This window comes from Clinocottus analis, unplaced genomic scaffold, assembly GCF_023055335.1.
Source record: "Clinocottus analis isolate CAN_PGR_092001 unplaced genomic scaffold, fCliAna1.0.p SCAF_17, whole genome shotgun sequence".
NCBI classification, from domain to species: domain Eukaryota; kingdom Metazoa; phylum Chordata; class Actinopteri; order Perciformes; family Cottidae; genus Clinocottus; species Clinocottus analis.
This window is the reverse complement of record NW_027175898.1, coordinates 12,584,231-12,602,468: the sequence shown is the minus strand read 5'-3', so window position 1 is coordinate 12,602,468 and position 18,238 is coordinate 12,584,231. Positions and strand designations below refer to the sequence as shown.

The 18,238-nt window shown below is 43.4% G+C and overlaps 1 protein-coding gene across 3 annotated transcripts in view; it reads right to left on the bottom strand.

Annotated features, from left to right (window-relative positions):
• atrn (attractin) overlaps positions 1–18,238 on the bottom strand; it is a 128,316-nt gene that overhangs the window by 89,094 nt on the left and 20,984 nt on the right. For all 3 annotated transcript variants that reach the window (XM_068579800.1, XM_068579801.1, XM_068579802.1), the window contains exons 8-15: positions 16,595–16,844; positions 15,303–15,486; positions 14,083–14,237; positions 8,406–8,490; positions 5,410–5,630; positions 3,226–3,344; positions 2,127–2,265; positions 781–962 (exon numbers count right to left, since the gene is read on the bottom strand). In XM_068579800.1, coding sequence (XP_068435901.1) covers positions 781–962; positions 2,127–2,265; positions 3,226–3,344; positions 5,410–5,630; positions 8,406–8,490; positions 14,083–14,237; positions 15,303–15,486; positions 16,595–16,844 — 1,335 coding nt within the window. The remainder of the gene's footprint in view (positions 1–780; positions 963–2,126; positions 2,266–3,225; positions 3,345–5,409; positions 5,631–8,405; positions 8,491–14,082; positions 14,238–15,302; positions 15,487–16,594; positions 16,845–18,238) is intronic.

Here is an 18,238-nt window from a genome sequence, read left to right as displayed (position 1 = left end):
CAAAGCTGCAGATGCATTCAGGACGTAGTGAGTAAATCAATATGGATGCTGCTTCACTGGTCTCCCTGTTTTCCGTGTGGACAAACGAGTTACAGAGACCGAAATCTAAACGCTGAGCGCCTCGCCGTCATTCACACATCTGCCTGTGTGACATGAACAGCAGCTTTCGGAGGTTAGTCGATTGTCGGGATGGATTTCTGCGTATTTGCGCTAGTGGAGCGCGCAAGAGACGTCGGAAGGAAATAATCTGTTAATGGAACATTTGTTTCACGCTCACTGGTCCGAAAGACAACAAAAAGAATCTGACGAGAGCTCACCTGCAGGAAAAGAAATAAAAAAAGACAACAGCTCCCACGACGACGCTGTCAAAACTAAAAAATAAAAGGTGCTCAGCGGTCGAGGTGTTGAGAGAACATGAGAAGTAAAGACGGTTTATTTGGACACTTTTATAGTTTTCTTTCTTGAGTCGGTGTCTCTGATCTTGTTGGATTATGTTTTCTTGTTTCATCTTCCTCAACCATGAACATATCTGCCAAAGCAGAGGCTCTGTGTAGTGTATTTGTATTCTTTGAGCTGAAATATTAATTCTTCAGTCTTGCTGTTATTGACGATCTTCTTGCTGCAACGATCTATTTTATCTTCTGTCTCTTTGCGTTTCATATCTCTGTCGCTGCCGACGCGACGACTCAATTTCCCCAAGGAGAATATTTAAATGTGTCTGTTCTGATGAGTGATATCCAGGACCGCCCCCATCTTCCTCTTCCTCCTCCTCCCACTTACCACCACGCTCATTATCTGCAGCTCCTTCAGGACAAAGTCCACCTTCTTCTGCGTGGTCAGCGAGGCCAGGACGGCGTTGTGGCTCCTGCAGGCCAGCTTGGCGTTGTCGTACGAGTCCTTCGCCGTGATGAATTTCAGACAGGAGTTTCCCACCAGGTGCCAGCTTTCACCGCACACGTTTTCTGGAACGGAGAGAACGATGAGGAGTCGGCACGAGAGACAGTACAGGCGGCTGATGTGCAAGTAGCACTCTCTTGGTTACCCACCTTGATTACATATTAATAAAAACACTTTTTCAGAAAGTTGTGGCCTTTGAAAAAAAATAAAAAAAGGCAGCATCTATTTGCCTCCCCTGAGTTCAGAAGTAAAACAATTTGATTTCAATATTTTACAAGAAATTAGAGAAAAATGTGAAAACATATTTTTTTTTTCAACAGCTGACACAACAACATAAGAGCATCACTTAAAAACATAAATATTTTTGCCACACCTTTCTTTTTTTAACAGCACTTTATGTCCTACATCTCTCTTTAAAGTATTTAAACACTTTAATACGTTCTTTTAGTTTTTATTCATCTGTTTAAAAATGTTCAATTACACTTAAAATGCAAAACAAGTGCAAAATGGATGCTTTCTTCCTCCTACTTCTATTTTCATCTGTAAAAAGAAAGGTTTTCTGTTTGTTTATTGACCTGTTTTTTTAAATACACAGCTCTACACGCACAAACACGCACGCACACTGTATTATACTGCTGTATAAATCAAGATTATTAGTATTCATATTATTTTTCATAACACTTTTTGTGACTGGCAGGTCGGGAATCACTGCCCAAACAAGCAAGTGTAAAACGTTAAAGGTGACATGTAACAAATATATTAATGCCACATTATTTCTTGCTTAAATGCCAAACAAAAAGTACAAGACAATAAACATGGTATTGTACCCTGAAGAATACAAGCATGAACAAAACATTTGATTTATATTTGTGGTTTTGAACGTTCTTATTGATCTAAACGTGTATGTCCTCAGGCTAATTATTGAGACATTTGCGGATTCTGTTTCCAGTGGAGTCCATGAGAGGAAGCAGCGTGTACATTCATATATAGATATTTAATCATATTATAATGCCGCTAACGTTATTCTAGATGCATCCCCAGATCCAAGAAATCCAAGAAAAATTCAGTTGGAGCATAAATTGTTCTTATAACCGATAAGACAACTGGCCACATCTATAAAAAATACCTCCCCGGGATGAATCGCTCACGTTCCACCTCCTGTGTACGTATTACTATTTACGTGTGTGTGATGATAGTTTTACAGATGTGTGTTATTTTCTTTCCGTTACCTGGCAGCGAGATGCACTCCTGGTTGCGAGGTTCCCACTGACAGTTCTGGTCCACAGCGCAGCTCTTGCAGCTGGTTTTCTTGTTGCACACGTACGAGGGGTTGTCCTTGGGGCAAATATCAAACTCCCCGATGGCCCCCTGGGAAGAAGACAACAGGCGTCAACGATAGATACCCAGAAAAGATGATGTAGATGTATGCAACGGTGGGCACAGGCTAACGTCGTGACATTTTAGATGTTCACACGGCGAACAGTCGGCCAGGACGTTTACTGCTAGATCTCGCCAGAGTGTGTTGCAGAGACAAACAACGTTAAAGTTCTCCAGATGCGTCTGTTTGTAAAACGCCGTTTTAGTGTCAGTCTGTCTGTCTGAAGAAATGTGAGTTGTGGTATCGGCCATGATCTGTGATCCCATTCACATCTCCTATTGGAGGTCCGAGGCGTTTCTCTCCTAAAAAGTGGGCGTGGCTGTGCAGTGTCACCGCTTCCCCTCTCAGGATTCAAAGCACCAAATCATTCCACGTGGTGTAATGTCATTGCGCCGTCAATGCAAGGCCACAAAATAGTCTCGATGCGAAAGATATTCAAACAGATGGAGAAGCTTGTGGCCGTGAGAAGAGAGGATATTATCGGGCACATTAAAACGTTTCTTTTTCTTCCTGACAATATGGCCATTTGAGTATAGAGTCACGTTATCATAAGCGTCGGATTATGAAATGATTGCAGTCAGAGAGACTGACCCGTATCAATCCAATATTTTAGAAACAAGTGCAGATTAGAGCGCCGGGGGAGACACATTACCCGTCATATCGCATCTAAATGAGCAGTGATTTTAATCGCAGGCTGACGAATCAGACTCAGAGCCGGAGACAAAAGACGAGTCTCATCAGTTCTTTATCTGATCTTCACTCAAAGTTGACATGTGTCAATTTATAATGTGTACCAAGTCTAATAAAGGAAATGAAAGGGAGGTTTATGTCTCTTTTACGCTGTGTCATTGGATGAAGGGACTACATATCAATGGATTATCACAACTTTTAAACTGCGAGATGCGGACGTGATGCGGGACGTTAGTTTGCATCGTCTGCTATTTTCTCACCGTGGCAGAAGTGCAGTTGCTTCCCAGAGACAGACACTGGCTGGAGCACCACTGGCAGCCGTTGGTGTTGGCCGTGCAGCTGTAGCAGTCTGTGTACTGGTCACACCGCTCGTCAGCATCTGCAAAATTGTGAAGGAGGAACGCTTCAGTCATGAAAAGCAACCAAATTGAAGATTCAAATTGTAACAATGCATTAAAATCAATGAATAATACATGTGTCATGTATAGTTTCGCCAAAAATAAGCCGTTACAGCAGTAAAAAAAAAAACATTAATTCTGCTCTGATCAGCTCATCTGAGAAACTCTGATCGACTCAGGAGCAGTGAGTAGGATTTAGTGTCATTTAGTCTCATTGAGTGTCATCTAAAAAAACTAAATATCACATTGCTATTACGTAAGCATTTTACTGTAGTCTGTCAAAAAGGAGCATATTGTTACTTAACTTCATAAACTGTTAGACAGTTTGATGATTACAATGTACAGTATATAATTACGATCATCGTGTGCTTTGGATGTAAAAATTTGAATCTAAAAAGTAACAATTAACTACAGCTTTGAATTAAATGTAGTGGATGCAAAGGTTCCCTGTGAATGACATTGAAGTAGAAGTATTAAAGAGCAGAAAATGAGCCTATTCAAGTAAAGTACATGAAATGTGTACTGACGTGCAGTAAATGTACTCCGTTGCGTTCCACCACTGCCAGACTTTATAATCCTCACAATTCAATGTTAATCTACGGTTTCAACTAATGTTATTTATCTTAAATGGAAGCACAGCGACTTTATTTAGTTTTAGTTTTGGAAGTATTGCAGATTCTGCCGTGAACCATGGGTCAGTCAACACTCTTCTGGAGGGAGCGGAAAAAGGCCTCTCTGGTATTAAATGCGACTGAAAAGATATTCCGGGGCGCTGTTTCCATCTGCCGGCGCTTCTGTCGACGCTGACAGCGGAAAATGAGCCTGTCCTCTGTGTTGTGGGGGAAACTGAGGGTTTTTTGTTTTGTGACAAATGGCAAAACAGAAGACAATTCTCAGCAGGAAGCACAGAGACCTGGCTGAGCTGTCCCTGATGATTACATCATCCTGTCCTGCACACACGCGCACCAACACACACACACACACGCACACACGCGCACATGCAAAAAGGGGCAGCAGATCCTGAGAAGGTGGACAGGCTGTCATTTTGAAGAAAAGAACAAGTTAAATGTGTTTCTAGATCAACGTCTGCACATGCTCTCATACAGCTCAGGTAGTCATCCACATGCTGAAGCTAACAACTATAACGAATGTAATATTCATTTTTGGGTTAATCTATTCATTTTTAGTAGCTTAGAAAATGTCAGAGGGAAACATCTGAACAGGAGTATTTTTGTGGAAACTCCGGGTGCTTTCACACACAAACTCGTTTGGTTCAATCACAACAAACTCCGAGAGGAAAGAAAGCCGTCGATCGAACCCTGTTGCGGTCCAAAGAACCGACCAACAAGAGCGTCAAACAGGATTTTATGAAAGCGGATGTGTGATTTTTAGATTTAAAAAGCTAAAAACTGCTGATCGTGAAATATGTTCAACAGTTGATCTTGTAATCTGATCCGTCTACTTATCGTTGATTAATAATTATTCAGTAGTTTAGTTTAAATCTCAGAAATTCCAGGGAAAAAAGGCAATTAAAGAGCCTGTTTTGGCGTTTTTCAAATATTTTGTTTTTTTTCCCAACCGATTCAATCACATGCAGCAGGTGAACTTTGAGCACTTCTTAAAACGCTGATCGCTTTCTGTGGATCAGCTCATGGTTTGAACCAGTTTCAGCTCATAATATCACAAAGAAAATGCATCAATCCCAGAGACAGCAGAACAGTTTCTAATGATGCATCAAGGCCACGTGTTCTATCTACATTTCTCACACACACACACACACACACACACACACACACACACACGAGAAAAAAAAGAGAAACACCCTGGTGACACATTCTTTTGCCATTTTCACTCTCTGATGTGCAAGACTGCGTTGGCAGTCTGTGACAAACAAGCCATCGCTGCCAGTTTATGCGTGTCATCGGACATCGGCGCCGTGAATGCAGATGAGTTCTGCAGCAACTCGAGAAAACGGACCGCGAGGACCCATCATGATCATCGGATGAGCTTCACGCGGCAGCCGTGCAACCCGGCGGCGTCACCTACATGACCGCGTGTTGCAGGAGGCCGGTAGATGCTGCTCGCCTCCGATGGCGTCGCCCTCCCAGGGCAGGCAGGTCCCCCGGGTGCCGTTCCAGACGCAGTGGATCCCCGGCCAGGCCTGGCCGCAGGACGCCGGGCTGGAGAAGGCGGCGCAGCTGGGCGACGTGTACACCAGGACGTCGCTGAGCAGCAGGCTGTTGAAGCCGCCGAACACGTACATCTCGCTGCGGGGACGAGAGGGGGAGGGGGAGGGGGAGAGACGTTAGAGAGGCCGCTGGGGGAGGAAGCGGCCGAGGTGAAGATGGAAGGGATTCAGGAAGTAAGGCCGGACGATTTACCCGCAATCTTCCCCCTGGTTTTGACCTTTTTGTGCACAGAGAGAGCCGGAGAAGCTTAGTCTGAGCGCTCTACCTCTGCTCTGAGCCCTCAACCTGCCTCACAAGCTTGTTAAATCCCCAACAAGCGCTCCCTTTCTGTGCAGACGGACCTGACAGACCCCCTGCTGTGTGTGTGTGCGTGTGTGTTTGGATGCTGGGCACAGGGCATTGCTGAACATCTCTCTCCACCGGCCTCTGTTCAGCTACATGGATTAGTGTGATTGTGTGTGTGTGTGCGCGTGTGTGTGCTGGTGGAAGCGGCTGTACAGGGCTGATGGGTAATTTGCACTGGTTCGATCAAAAGTACCCCCTCTCCCCCTCCCCCATGGATCACAGAGGGCACGCTTCAAACCGTTCGCTCTGGACGTCCTGCTGAGCGCCGGGATCAGGAGAGGAGAATGGGGGGAGGGTTATTTTTCGCAGGTGGACCACATGAATAAGCCGCCACCTTTATTTCTCATTTGAAAAAAAAGTTGTGGAGAAGCGAAGGACGACCGAGACAACATGAGCGCTTGTGTGGAAGTTTCGAAAAAGTTTCAAAAGTGACGAAATGCAGGTTTGTGTGATGGAGATTTTAAGTAGAGATTGAAAAGAAGTTATCAACTCTCAAAAAAACGTAGACTGTTCCGGAGTTCGGCGAACGTATTCCTCTCTCCTTCTGTTGTCAGCCTCAGATCCTGCACACAACGCTGCAATCCCCCGGTCTAGACTGAGTGTAGGTGCATGCTCACAGATCTATATAGGAGTCAGACCGCGGAGTGCTTTGAAAGCAAAGGGTGAAAACTTGAAAATAAATTCTAAAATGGAGCTGGGGCCACTGCAAAGAGGCTAAAAACAGGAGTTGAAGGGGGTTTTGCCGTTTGACTTCCTCATGAATGAGTCAGTGAACCACCATGTTCTGCAACGTCACCATTTTTCCATTTAGCATTCAAATTTAAAACATTTCCTTTGTCTTTAGAACATCTTCTTAAGAGTACTTTTGGTTTTGTTTTCAAGCCTCGCTGTAAAGCGTTCGGAAACGTTTTCTTCCCCCCCGAAAAAAAACGACGTTCAAATGAAGCTCTGAAGTCTTTTCCTGTGATTGAATCCGAATTAGATCAACGGGCGGATTGCATGAACAAACTCCTAATTGCTCCTGAGGAACAGGAGTCATCAGCGAGGATCGACTCAAACAGGGCGGGTGATTCATGTTAATATTTGATACGCTCCCCACAACAGGATGTACAATTTAATATGGATCGCAGTGTCTCGCTCTGCTGGCGGCGCACATAACACTTACCGATGAGTCATCCCTTCCAGTCGCAGCACCGTCACCCATCACAATCCATTCGCATCGCGCACTAATAATGGAATGTCATGTATGGACACACAAAGGATTATTTTCCAAGGTAACAGTTTTTTTTTTTTTTCCAATTACACCGGCTGTGTCGGTCGGCCTCGGTCGTAAGCGGTTACCTTTTCTCCTCCCACACTGTCGGGCTCACGTAAGACTTTTTCTTTTGTCAACCGAGTGTGTGGCACCATGCAATTGTTCCCCACATTTAATGTGTGCGTAAAATGCGAGTAGATAATTGAAAGGTTTCTATCTAGTTTTGTTAAAATAATATTCATGTTGTCATCAGAGAGCAACAGAAGACCGGGACACTTGAGATGTTGACTCTAAAGAAACAATCAATAGTTTAATAGAAAACAATGAGCGGTGTAAAGTACGTTTGTTTAACATGACAACTAGTTAGCGAGATGAAAATACTCACTTCCTGTTCATTGTGAACTACATGTTTTTAGCTGTATAAAGTCATTGAAGTGACCACGGCCCCGTCGTTGAGTAATTGTTGTTTTGGAGAGAAATAAAATTGAAAAAAAACTTTCATGGGAAATTAAATTGTAAAAACACAGTTCTGCTCTTCTTCTTCTTCTTTCAGTTCAGAACTTACAGACAACCTTACTTTCTTCATATTATATTATATATAATTATATATCTGTTGAATGTGTGTGGAGTGACCATTGTGTGAACACCCGCATGGAGAGATGTGATCACGAAGAGAAGAAAGTGAAAAGTCAAAATTAAGGCAATGGTCCCAAATGAAAAATGCAACAAAAAAAAATCCAGCTCATTTCTACATCAAATGCAGATCCACGCTCAACACGCTTGTGTGACATCTTCCATTCGGACATGTCTTTAAATGCCACGAGTACATAATTAAATACGAGTGGCCCCCGGTGGAAAACCTGTCACCCTGGTTTACATGCGCTCCGGAAACAAGGTTACTGAGAGAAAATCAGGTTAAGACTGAACATCCGAGGAAGTATGTAGCTCTACTGCGGAGCTCTCTTTACTTATTTTAACCCAGTGTAGCTTTGAAGTGTTGGTGACAAATTAAAAAGTTGGTATCTTCTGCTTTACAAGTCTAAAGAAGTCTACGGGAGGAATAAAATGTCTTTCAAATGAATGTTTGTGCTCATGTCCAAATTGTCCAGATCCTTATCTTAAGTTTTCTTATTTTGGTTTCATTTTGGTTTAAAATACATTTACACATGCATCTCGTCGTCGTCCACAAAGCCTTTCTGTGCAGCACTCTGCAAACTCCCGCTCTTTCGTCTGAGCGCTGCATAAACGATTACCTGTCAGTGAAGACCGCCGAGTGTCCGAACCGGTTGACGTCGTGGTAGAGGTCCGGTCGAGGCAGCGCCGTCCACTCGTCACACGCTGCAATGAAAAGACGACACGGGAGAGAGAGAGAGAGAAGAGACGAGAGGTCAAGCTGTGTTGACACGCTCCCACATATCAAGCCATACATGTCCTCGGCACTCGAGCGCGGCCGACGTGACCTTTAACGGCTCGGAGCCGCGCGCTAATCAGCGAGTCAGTCGGCGGCAAAGTGCCCTTGAGCGAGGCGCCTAGGGCCCGACGGCTACGGGCGCAACAATCACAGAGAGAGGGAGGGGGAAAAAAATCGCTGCGTGTGTCCGGCATGTGAAGAGAAATACTCTCAGAAGACGAGCTACCGTGCAGAGACTTAATGCGACACAGATGGCCATCGCTGTCTTGATGCCCGGCCTGGGACATTTGTTTGTGCGGGCCTTTTCAGGAGGCGTTCCTGCCTTTGAAACGCACGCTTGTGTAGTTTCCATCTTCGACATCTCGCCCATAAGCAAGTGCTGTGTTCCCTCTCTTTGGGTCGCCTCCCCTAATGAAAGGATTGAGAGACGACCTCGGTTTGTGTCTCTTTGTGGTCGTTTTGTTCTCTTGTAGTCTTTTTCTAGTCGTTTAGAGGAAGTGGGCGTGTGTTAGGCTCATGTAGTTGCTTTTGTGTCTCGTTGTGGCCATTTTGTGTCTCTTTGTGGTTGTTTTGCACTCTTCTCAAAGTTGTCTTCTTTTCTTCTTTGCAGCTGTTTTGCATCTCTTTGTGGTTTTGTGTCTCTTTTTAGTCACTGTGTGTCTCTTTGTGCTTGCTTTGTTAGCTTGTAGTCTTTTTCTGTCTCGTTGCAGTTGTTTTAGGAAGTGGTCATGTTTAACGCTCTTGTAGTGGCTTTGTGTCTCGTTGTGGCCATTTTGTGTCTCTTTGTGGTTGTTTTGCCTCTTCTCAAAATTGTCTCTTGTTCTTCTTTGTAGCCATTTTGCATCTCATTGTGGTTTTGTTCTTTGTGTCTCTTTGTGGTCATTTTGTTCTCTTTGTGGTTGTTTTGTGTAGTGTTTATTTTGAGGATCTTTCTGTGGTTGTTTTTCTTCTTTTAATAGTCGTCAGTCTCTTTGTTGTCGTTTTATGTTGCTGTATGATAATTTCAAGTCCCTTCCCGGTTGGTACGTGTCTCTTTAAGGGATATTTTGTCGTAGACATTGGGTCAGATCTAAGATACAAAGAGTAATCCATCAATGCCTCCACCTGATTTAGGATGTGAAATGGTCCTTAATATCTGACTCTAATGGAGCCGTTATTTCCTCACTGGTATCTTGTTTTGCTCCTCCTTTATTAACAAAGCGCGAAACGTGCAAAACAGACTGTATTTTACTTAATGCACGTAAAGTAACTTTTGCTCGTTAAAATGACAAACATCACATGGTGGTAGATTACATCAGCTGGTTGAGGCTCTCTGATATTGCTGCTCTCTAAAAGCCGGACGACAGCGGGAACTCATCAAGTATCATTTCTCAGTTTGTTTTCAGTCAGCTGGATAAATTATCCAGTCGATTGCTTCACATCAATCACGGGAGAATGTCCCAGTTAACTTATATCAATATTTTAAGCTTTCGGACTTATTAATTCTGCATTAGGACCTGCAGTATTTAGAGCGAGTAGCTTGTGATAAATAAGATTAATCCCCCTCTGCTGCTAAATCTCATTTTCAGCTTGTAGCTACAGGTTCTGAACATTGATTCGGCTGCCATTAAATCTGTAGTTTTTCTATCCTCTCAGGCAACAAAAGCAGTGACAACAGATCGAAATCTTCCGTCGCTTGTTATTTAGAACTTCCCCGCGAATGTAAAAAGCTAAGCGTAATTAAATTGAATTAAGGGATTTTGAAAGGAGACGGATCCGATAAACAGGGTTTTCTACGGGACTCAGAATTGATCAAATCTTATTGAACGCCACGGTTTCTGTTTTGGCTCGTGACCCCTTTCAAAGCTTACGGTCTTAATGTAAAAGAAGAAAAACATACATTGTAAGAACTTCAATCAGCCAAGGAGACAATTTGTCTCTTTTTTTTTTTAAATCGACCAAAAAGTGAGAGTATCCAATGTTTAACAAGAAAGTGTGGAGGAAAATTCATACTTTTGTGACACAAAATTATATTTTTTCTCACCGATCATATTCATCATCTTGAGACGTTTCATATTTATTACTTAGAGAACCACTGCTTTAGGTATCTGGATTAGATATCACCATTGTTTCAATGCTTTAGCAATGACTGTATGCAACGTCGCACTGTGTAGGATTTGGCAACTTCTAGTGTCGGCATTGCAGATTGCAACCGACTGAAACTTCTTCTTGGGTGCCGAGCGCGTGGAAGAACTACCAAAACACAAATGTCCCTTTGTAGAGCCAGTGTTTAGTTTGTCCGCTCTGAGCTACTGTAGGAACATGGTGGCTGACTCTGTGAAGACACTCTGAAATAAGAATCAGATGATTACAGACGATTATGCAATCCAAATGAAACTAAAATAAACATATTTAATACTCTATGTGTCTGCCAATAGATTCCATGAAACGTCAGACGCTGTTATGAGTTACTTAAATGCTGTGCGTAACAACAGTTATGTCATAAAATGTCATTTTGATTCAGGGATTTGACCGAAACCGTGAGAGGGTCTTGACCTCCAAAAGCCATCAAGTCTCATCACACGTGTCGCATACCGCCGGAGATCTCACTCATTAAGTCCGTTACCCAGGAAGCAGTTTGCACCCATCACGAGCACAAACAACAACAAAAAGGCTCGGCATGCAAAGTGTGAAAGTCAAAGCTGCTGGAAGACATAACAGCAAGAGCAGTACATCCCCTTCAGTTCAGAACAAGGGAGTGCAAGTCATGGTGCCCTGCCAGAGGAAGAGTGTGACATCTGCGAGAGCTCCATGTTCAAGAAAAAGGGTAGACAGTGCACTCTGGTGGCAAACATCGGTACTACAGGCGACGTGGCGCATTGCCCCCTTCAGAGTGGGGATTTATTATGACACCATCCACCAAAGTCAGGACAGCGGACGGACCTTAAATTCTGAGCTCTAATTGAGTTTGTCTTGTTCAGTGTGTGTGTGTGTGGGGGGGGGGGGGGTGATTAGTCCTTGACGTGCAGCCCATCTCCACTGTAATTACCAGACAATTACAGAGCTGCTGCCGCTGACACTGACCCTGCTGCAGCTGCTGGCGGAGGTGAGGAAAATAGTCTACTTGTCTTTTTTGTCCAATTACAGAATCCTACAGTGGAGGAGGGAGGAGGACAGAGACAGGGAGACAGAAAGACGGGAGCACTGAGGGAGGGGGTGAAAAAAAACAACAACAATTCTCAAAAAGTTTTTAATTTCTAAAGTTCCACTTAAATGTGAACTCTCCGGGGAAATCACAAAAAAAAAACAATTTGTTTCCCGCGGTGACCGGCGTGAGATGAGTTAGTCTCATTATGCCAATCAAGTGAGGACATGCGGCGAATGTAAACAATAAAAAAAAGGGGTGGACACTACGCTATGAATCAAATGAATGCGCTGCAGCAGCCTCTTCGCCGACGCCTGTACGAGGAAGCAAGAAAGACGGACGTTTGATGGGGACGTTTCGGCCACAACGCGCAATTACAGGTTGCACAGGAATGGTCGGAGAGGGGGAGGGACGGAGGGACGGTGCACCTCTGAGATTGTAATTTCGCTGCCTGTCAATCACCGTCGTAATGAGACAGAAATAGCGGAACGTCCTCGGGCCGTTCAGCAGCCCGCAGGGAGTTCTCCCTCCCTCCCATCCAGACAGACCGAAGCCTCCCATTAATGAGCAGCTTACGACAGCAGCACTGCGGGAGGAGGGCCGACTCAATTTACAACAATAAATGGCAGGCGGCTAACAAAATGAGGATGTCGGCGTGGCGTCTGACAAAGCCGCGCCGACTTCCATTAGAACAGAAGATTGGAATACAAAAAAAAAAAAACGACGACAATCAACTTTTTATTGTCATATTTAACAAGCGAAGACAGAAAAATGCTTTTTTTTCGGCGTGCAGATACACAAGCGGGAGTCACGCTCTCCGTCTCTGCTGTGAAGCAAACTGAGGGTTAAGTGTCTTGATTAAGGGCACCTTCGCGGTACAAAGAGGCGAGCACAAGAATAAAGATGAGATGTGAACCCCAGACTGGTGTTTCCATTACTAAGCTTTGATCACTTTGTGTTTACCTTCACCGAGAAATCCTTCAGGAGTGTAAAGTGCAGCTCGGGGGAAGCGCTATAAAATCTGATCTGCCAATCAATTCTCTTTCCCCCCTCAAGACCTGACTTTCCTTCATGGTACTAATGTGAATAAAGCACAGATATCAGTCACACTAATACAAGCTTAAGGGACGCTTCATGCTGTGACTCGCTCACTGCAGCCAGAGTTTTGATTCCCTGAAAAGAACAACCTTTCCTCAATCAACGCTTCCTATATCTTCTTACAATATCTTTCCAACAAAAGCCAGCGACATGCATCATCACGTCTTTATAGGAAACGAGTCAGATAGATTTAGGGAAACAACTTACTTAAGTTAGGTTCAGGAAAAGATCGTCGTTTGGGTTAAAATAACTACACGAGTTATGTGACAAATAAATCCTTGGGAGCGCGAACAGCGGCCTCCTGGATGAAAGATTACTACTGATTCGTCCTGTCCTGTGGAGGCTTTTGCTGCTTTTATACATCCGCGTTCGCGATTACGTGGATAATATAACAAAATAAATTTCGTGGGATATCTTACCAATTACGGCGCGTTATTTCTCGTAATGTAGCTACGAGTGCTGGATGAGTGCAGCCGGACATACTGCGCTCATATTTAGGTTCATACATGAACATGTTTCCATGCTTTAATGTTTAAAAAGCACTGTGTTTTCCCCTTATACTGCTTGAATATGCTCATATGAGAAGCCTGTCTCTTTAAGAGCTGTACACAGAGCAGAACAATGTCGGGCTCGGTGGTAATTTTTAATCATCATTCATCTTCTTTAGATGAGAAAGTACTCCCTACATTTCCTGTGTCACATATTCCATTCAACCAAGAGTGTAAAAAAGCATGCGGTTACTTCCTAGACTATTTATTTCTCCCTAGAATAACCTTTTCAGCAAAAACGTCTCCATTCAAAACTCAGTGATTTGGATTCAACTTTCTCCGCACACAGAAGCACACCCGGCCGTCCCGGCTCGGAGCAGCATGAACTTGCACATAAATCAGCCTCGAGCCGACGGGCACCGTGCACTCTGCTTCACTTCCTCCATCCAGGGAAGACGTGTCACATGCGAGTGCGTTCCTGTGCGGAGATATTTACAAATGTTAGCGCGAACACGCCAACGACGCCTCTGTAAAACATAAGGCCGCTATTGTGAGTATCCCACGTGGGAAGAGGGGCCACGCTTTGCCGCCTGTGTGCGTCAAGCAGCGACTTTTGACCTTCCCTTGCTCCAGTGGAGCCGCTGAATGTGCATCAACAAAACACTGCGGTTGTACCGAGCAGCTCCCAGGTGTGAGTCTGAGCCGCTGTATGAATGCAAAGCAGCTCAGTGCAGGGAGAGAGAGAGGAGCGGCTGGGAGGAAGATGCTACGGCAGAGGAAACAGAGCGCAGGAAGCGTGCGTTACTGACCCAGACTGTAGGCGAGGAAGTCGGAGGAGAAGCACTTGGCGCCGTGGCTCATGGACGTGTCGTTGTGCGTGTTTCCTCCGAACACCAGCATCGCCCCGCTCACTATCACCGCTGTGTGGAGGTAACGGAAGAAGCCGCTGTCTCGCAGAATGGTCCTGCAAAAGCACACAGCGATGGCTGTTGATGATATTCTGCTTCTTCCTTTTTTTTCGTGACTTTAGAGAGGCACACGTCTTTAGGGAGAACATCACAGAAATCATAAAAGTAGGATCTCAGTGTCTCCCACACAGCTTATAGCCCAAGTGTGAGGTTGAAAAAGTTGTATCAACGCATTACTTATTAGGGTTTACATAATTGCAATAACCCAACTAATACTGCCATAGATTTAAGATGCATTGAAGTAGTGTGAAGAGAAAAATAACTGCGATCCTTCTGATTGATGCCAAAAACATTGCACTGTATTTAGATTTTGTTACTGAAGCCTTAATTGTGCTTTGATATTGTTCGCTCTCTAGCATTACATTAGAGATCAGGTTCGGAGAAACTTACAAGTGGAACATAAAAAGAAAAAAACTCTGCAGATGATTCAGAGAGATTCAGAGTGTCAAACTATTCATTTCCTTGAATGTCGAACTTGTAGAGTTCATTATCTACACTTGCAGCAGATTTATTTGAAAGGTAAAAATAATTACTTCTCGTGTTGCCATTTATATAAAGTTTATTACCACTGCAGACTGTTTTCATGAGTTATGGTTTGTTGTTGTGGTCGTTATTGTTTGTTGGTTAAATATATTAGGAGGATTATTCATGTGTATCTTTCTCAAGTTATTTAAGTAACAGAATGGCAAAGAACATGTAATGTTTGCTTCTGTCTACTTCTTTCTAAACAAATGCTGTTTATCTATTTAGGATTTGATGAGTACATTTAAATTTTATTTTTTGTTCACGTGTATACAATATACATTTACTTTAAACTATAACAATGACTGAGAAAATGAAACGCGCTTCGTTGAACCTTCTACGAGATGTTTTCATTTTGCATTCTTAATTCTTGCATCGTGAGATTTTGAGCCTAAATTTGACTCAAATAAACTGTTTAATATCAATCATAAGCTATATAAGGTAACACCACACTGCTCTATCAAATTATAAACTGCACAAAATGTTTGCTTGTCAGCACGAAATGCTTGACAGCATTGCCGGTGTAAAGACGGCCTCACCATTTCCTCTTGTCCACGTCGAACTTGTACAGGTCTCCAGCGAGGCCGTACTTGTTGGCGCTGAAGGCCTTGTAGCCTCCGTGGATGTAGATGCCTCTGGTGCTGGGGTCGAACACACTGCTGTGGCCGTAGCCGCCCTGAACCAGAGCGCCGTCTGTGATCACCATGCTCCAAGTGTTCTTGGCTGGAGGGGGACGAGAAAGAAAAGAATATTTCTGAGCTTCAGAAAACTCGTTTAACTTATCATAAAATAGTGAAAGGAAAGGGCAGGGACATACAATGTCAGTGGTCATCATTCAGGGAATGAGAAGGACATCAATCATTTTCATTTGTGAGTAAGTAGGACTCTGACTCATGTACATCTGGACACCACAGCAGGTTAATGCGTCCCATTTTCTCAGATTGGCTTCAAGGAGACCACGAGAGCTTGATTAAATTTGTTTTGTGTGGATTTATAGGAACGCACCACTCAGGTCCAAAACTCGTTAACTTCTTCTTGGTGGCCAGTGTTAATTTCCTGTCGTTATAAACTGAGGGATTGAGGCCAAGAAAAGCTTTGTTTATACTCGCGATTGGCACCGAGCTCCCAGCATGCACAGGTTGTTGCATTATTCTCCGAAACGCCAGACAGCGTACGAACAAAATGAACTGTGAAGAATCGAAAGGACATGCGTGCAACCGGCAAAAAGACATAAACTAAGCTACACTAAGCTGAAGAAGGATTGCAAATAAGTGGAAACTAATGTCTCCTATTCATGGACTACTTTATTGCTTACACTCAGGCTCTGTAAAGAAGTCAGATATTACAACATAAAGAAATGAAGGTTAAATATTCTGTAAACTATTTGATTTTGCTCAAATGTACATTTTGAGACCTCCCGTTCCTAAAGCAACTACAAGTGATAATAATCCCTTAACATGTTAGTAGTGCTTAAATATGTGAGTCACGTTATAAAATGTAAGATAACATAATCCTTTATTAGTTTATTAGGGTAATTAAGAGATTATAGCAGTCTTGCTCACAGTAAATAAAGATAAAAATCAAGTAATATAAATAAACATATATACAGATGGAATAAAAAATGAAATATGTAAGTGTGTATAAAGGTGTTGCGCAATAAGTAAACATGTGTATAAAAGTATTGCACAGAGGATGACTGAGCACACAGGCTGTGATGTCATCGCGACGGCTTCACCACGGACGACCATAAGCTAAGCTTTATGGGTAATAGTGCAGCTTTGGGGACACTCTCTCTGCAACACTACTACGCAAAGCTGCAGCCACAACCCACCGATGTTGTACTCCTGCACCTTGCTGATGTAACCGTACAGGGGGCAGTGTCCGAACATCACCAGCATGACGGGGGCGTCCCCGTCCTGGGCGGGAGGCACAATGTGGGCCGAGTGTCCCACCACGGCATACTGCTCCTTGGGCCGGGGGGTCAGGAGGACCCAGGTCTGGTTCTGGATGTGGAAGACCCAGAGCTGGCTGGACACGTTGCCCGTGGAGTCGATCTTTCCTCCGTACATGTAGATTTTACCCTGGAACAAAGAAAGACAAACCGAGAAGCAGGATTAGATCACGTTTAGAGATTCCAAAACTAAACGTGTTGAAACACGCATGTCTTGTCACACATAGTGGCCAAACCATCAGTCCATAGAAGCTTAGTGCAAAGTGGGGATACACTTTGAACCCTATTATTACTGAACCAAAGCCTGGCGCAGTTGTACTCACAGTATCATGAACCTAATGAAATCTACACTATGGGAAAAAAAAAACTCACCAATAACCTTCCGTATGTCCTTGATTTCTGAATAAAAACACCCAATTATTATAATCCCCTGGACCTTGTTACCTACAGAACAGTTTCCCCCAGTGAAAGACCTGAACAATCAGAGTCTGGAGGTCAGACAGGAGGAGGCCTCTTGATATTAAGAGCCTCCTGACATGTTCTTCATTTGGGTAGAATCCACTCTTTCACTTGATGAATAGCACAAATCGTGTTGAACAGAGAAACCACTCGAGACCGACTCCTAGAGGTCGTTATTGCGAGCAGCTGTCGTAGTTCAGTTATTAGGTTATAATTAGTTTGTTGTTTTTGAATATTTACATTTTAGTGCTTTTGCTTGATTAAGAGTTGGTTAGTTCTTGGTAATACATTTTAAAGGATGAAGAGTGAAACTGTATTTAACTCAAACAAACTTCCTCCCCCTTAAATGCAGGCGATAAAGAAACAGTATGACGGAGTGGATAGAGAAGACATTTGACGTTATTCAATCTTGCAATTGACTGGTATTTCAGCTTTGATAACACCAACATGTGGTTTCTAGCATTATTCATTAATAATAAAAAACAACAAAAAATCTTTCAAAATGTACTCCATTCCTCAGGTTCTGGTTTGAGTAAAACAATTCCCGAGATTTAAAAACAGGTATGAAAATCAATCTTTGAAAAAAAAGAAAAAGAAAAAATGCATCTCTATTAAGGTAAGCAAAGGCTTTATGATTCACTTTCACATCTCTAAAGTTAAATGGTGACTGGATTTTGCTTCGACAGTTAAGATTCTTTGTACGAGAACCAGTGTTGGCACAGCTGGTTTCATGTGCTTTATCTGATGCCTTCTTTTGATTCTTGTAATTTTTATCCTTTCAGGTTTCTCCGATTGTGTTTTTGTGAATGTTTCTTATTCTCAGGTCTGGAAAAGAAACGGCGTGATTGAATAACATAAATAAAGATTACACTGTCTTGTTTTTTTCCTCAAACTTTCTCATTTCATCTCCTGAGTGTTTTCTGGTCCTGTGAAAGCCACCGAAAACCGCTCCGGTTCACAAATGCTTGGATTGGTTATTTCCCGGAGTGACAAAAGGAGACGTAGCATCCTCGGGGCTTCTGTGTGTGCTTGAGAGCCTGAGCCGCCACATCGCCTGCGGGGCTT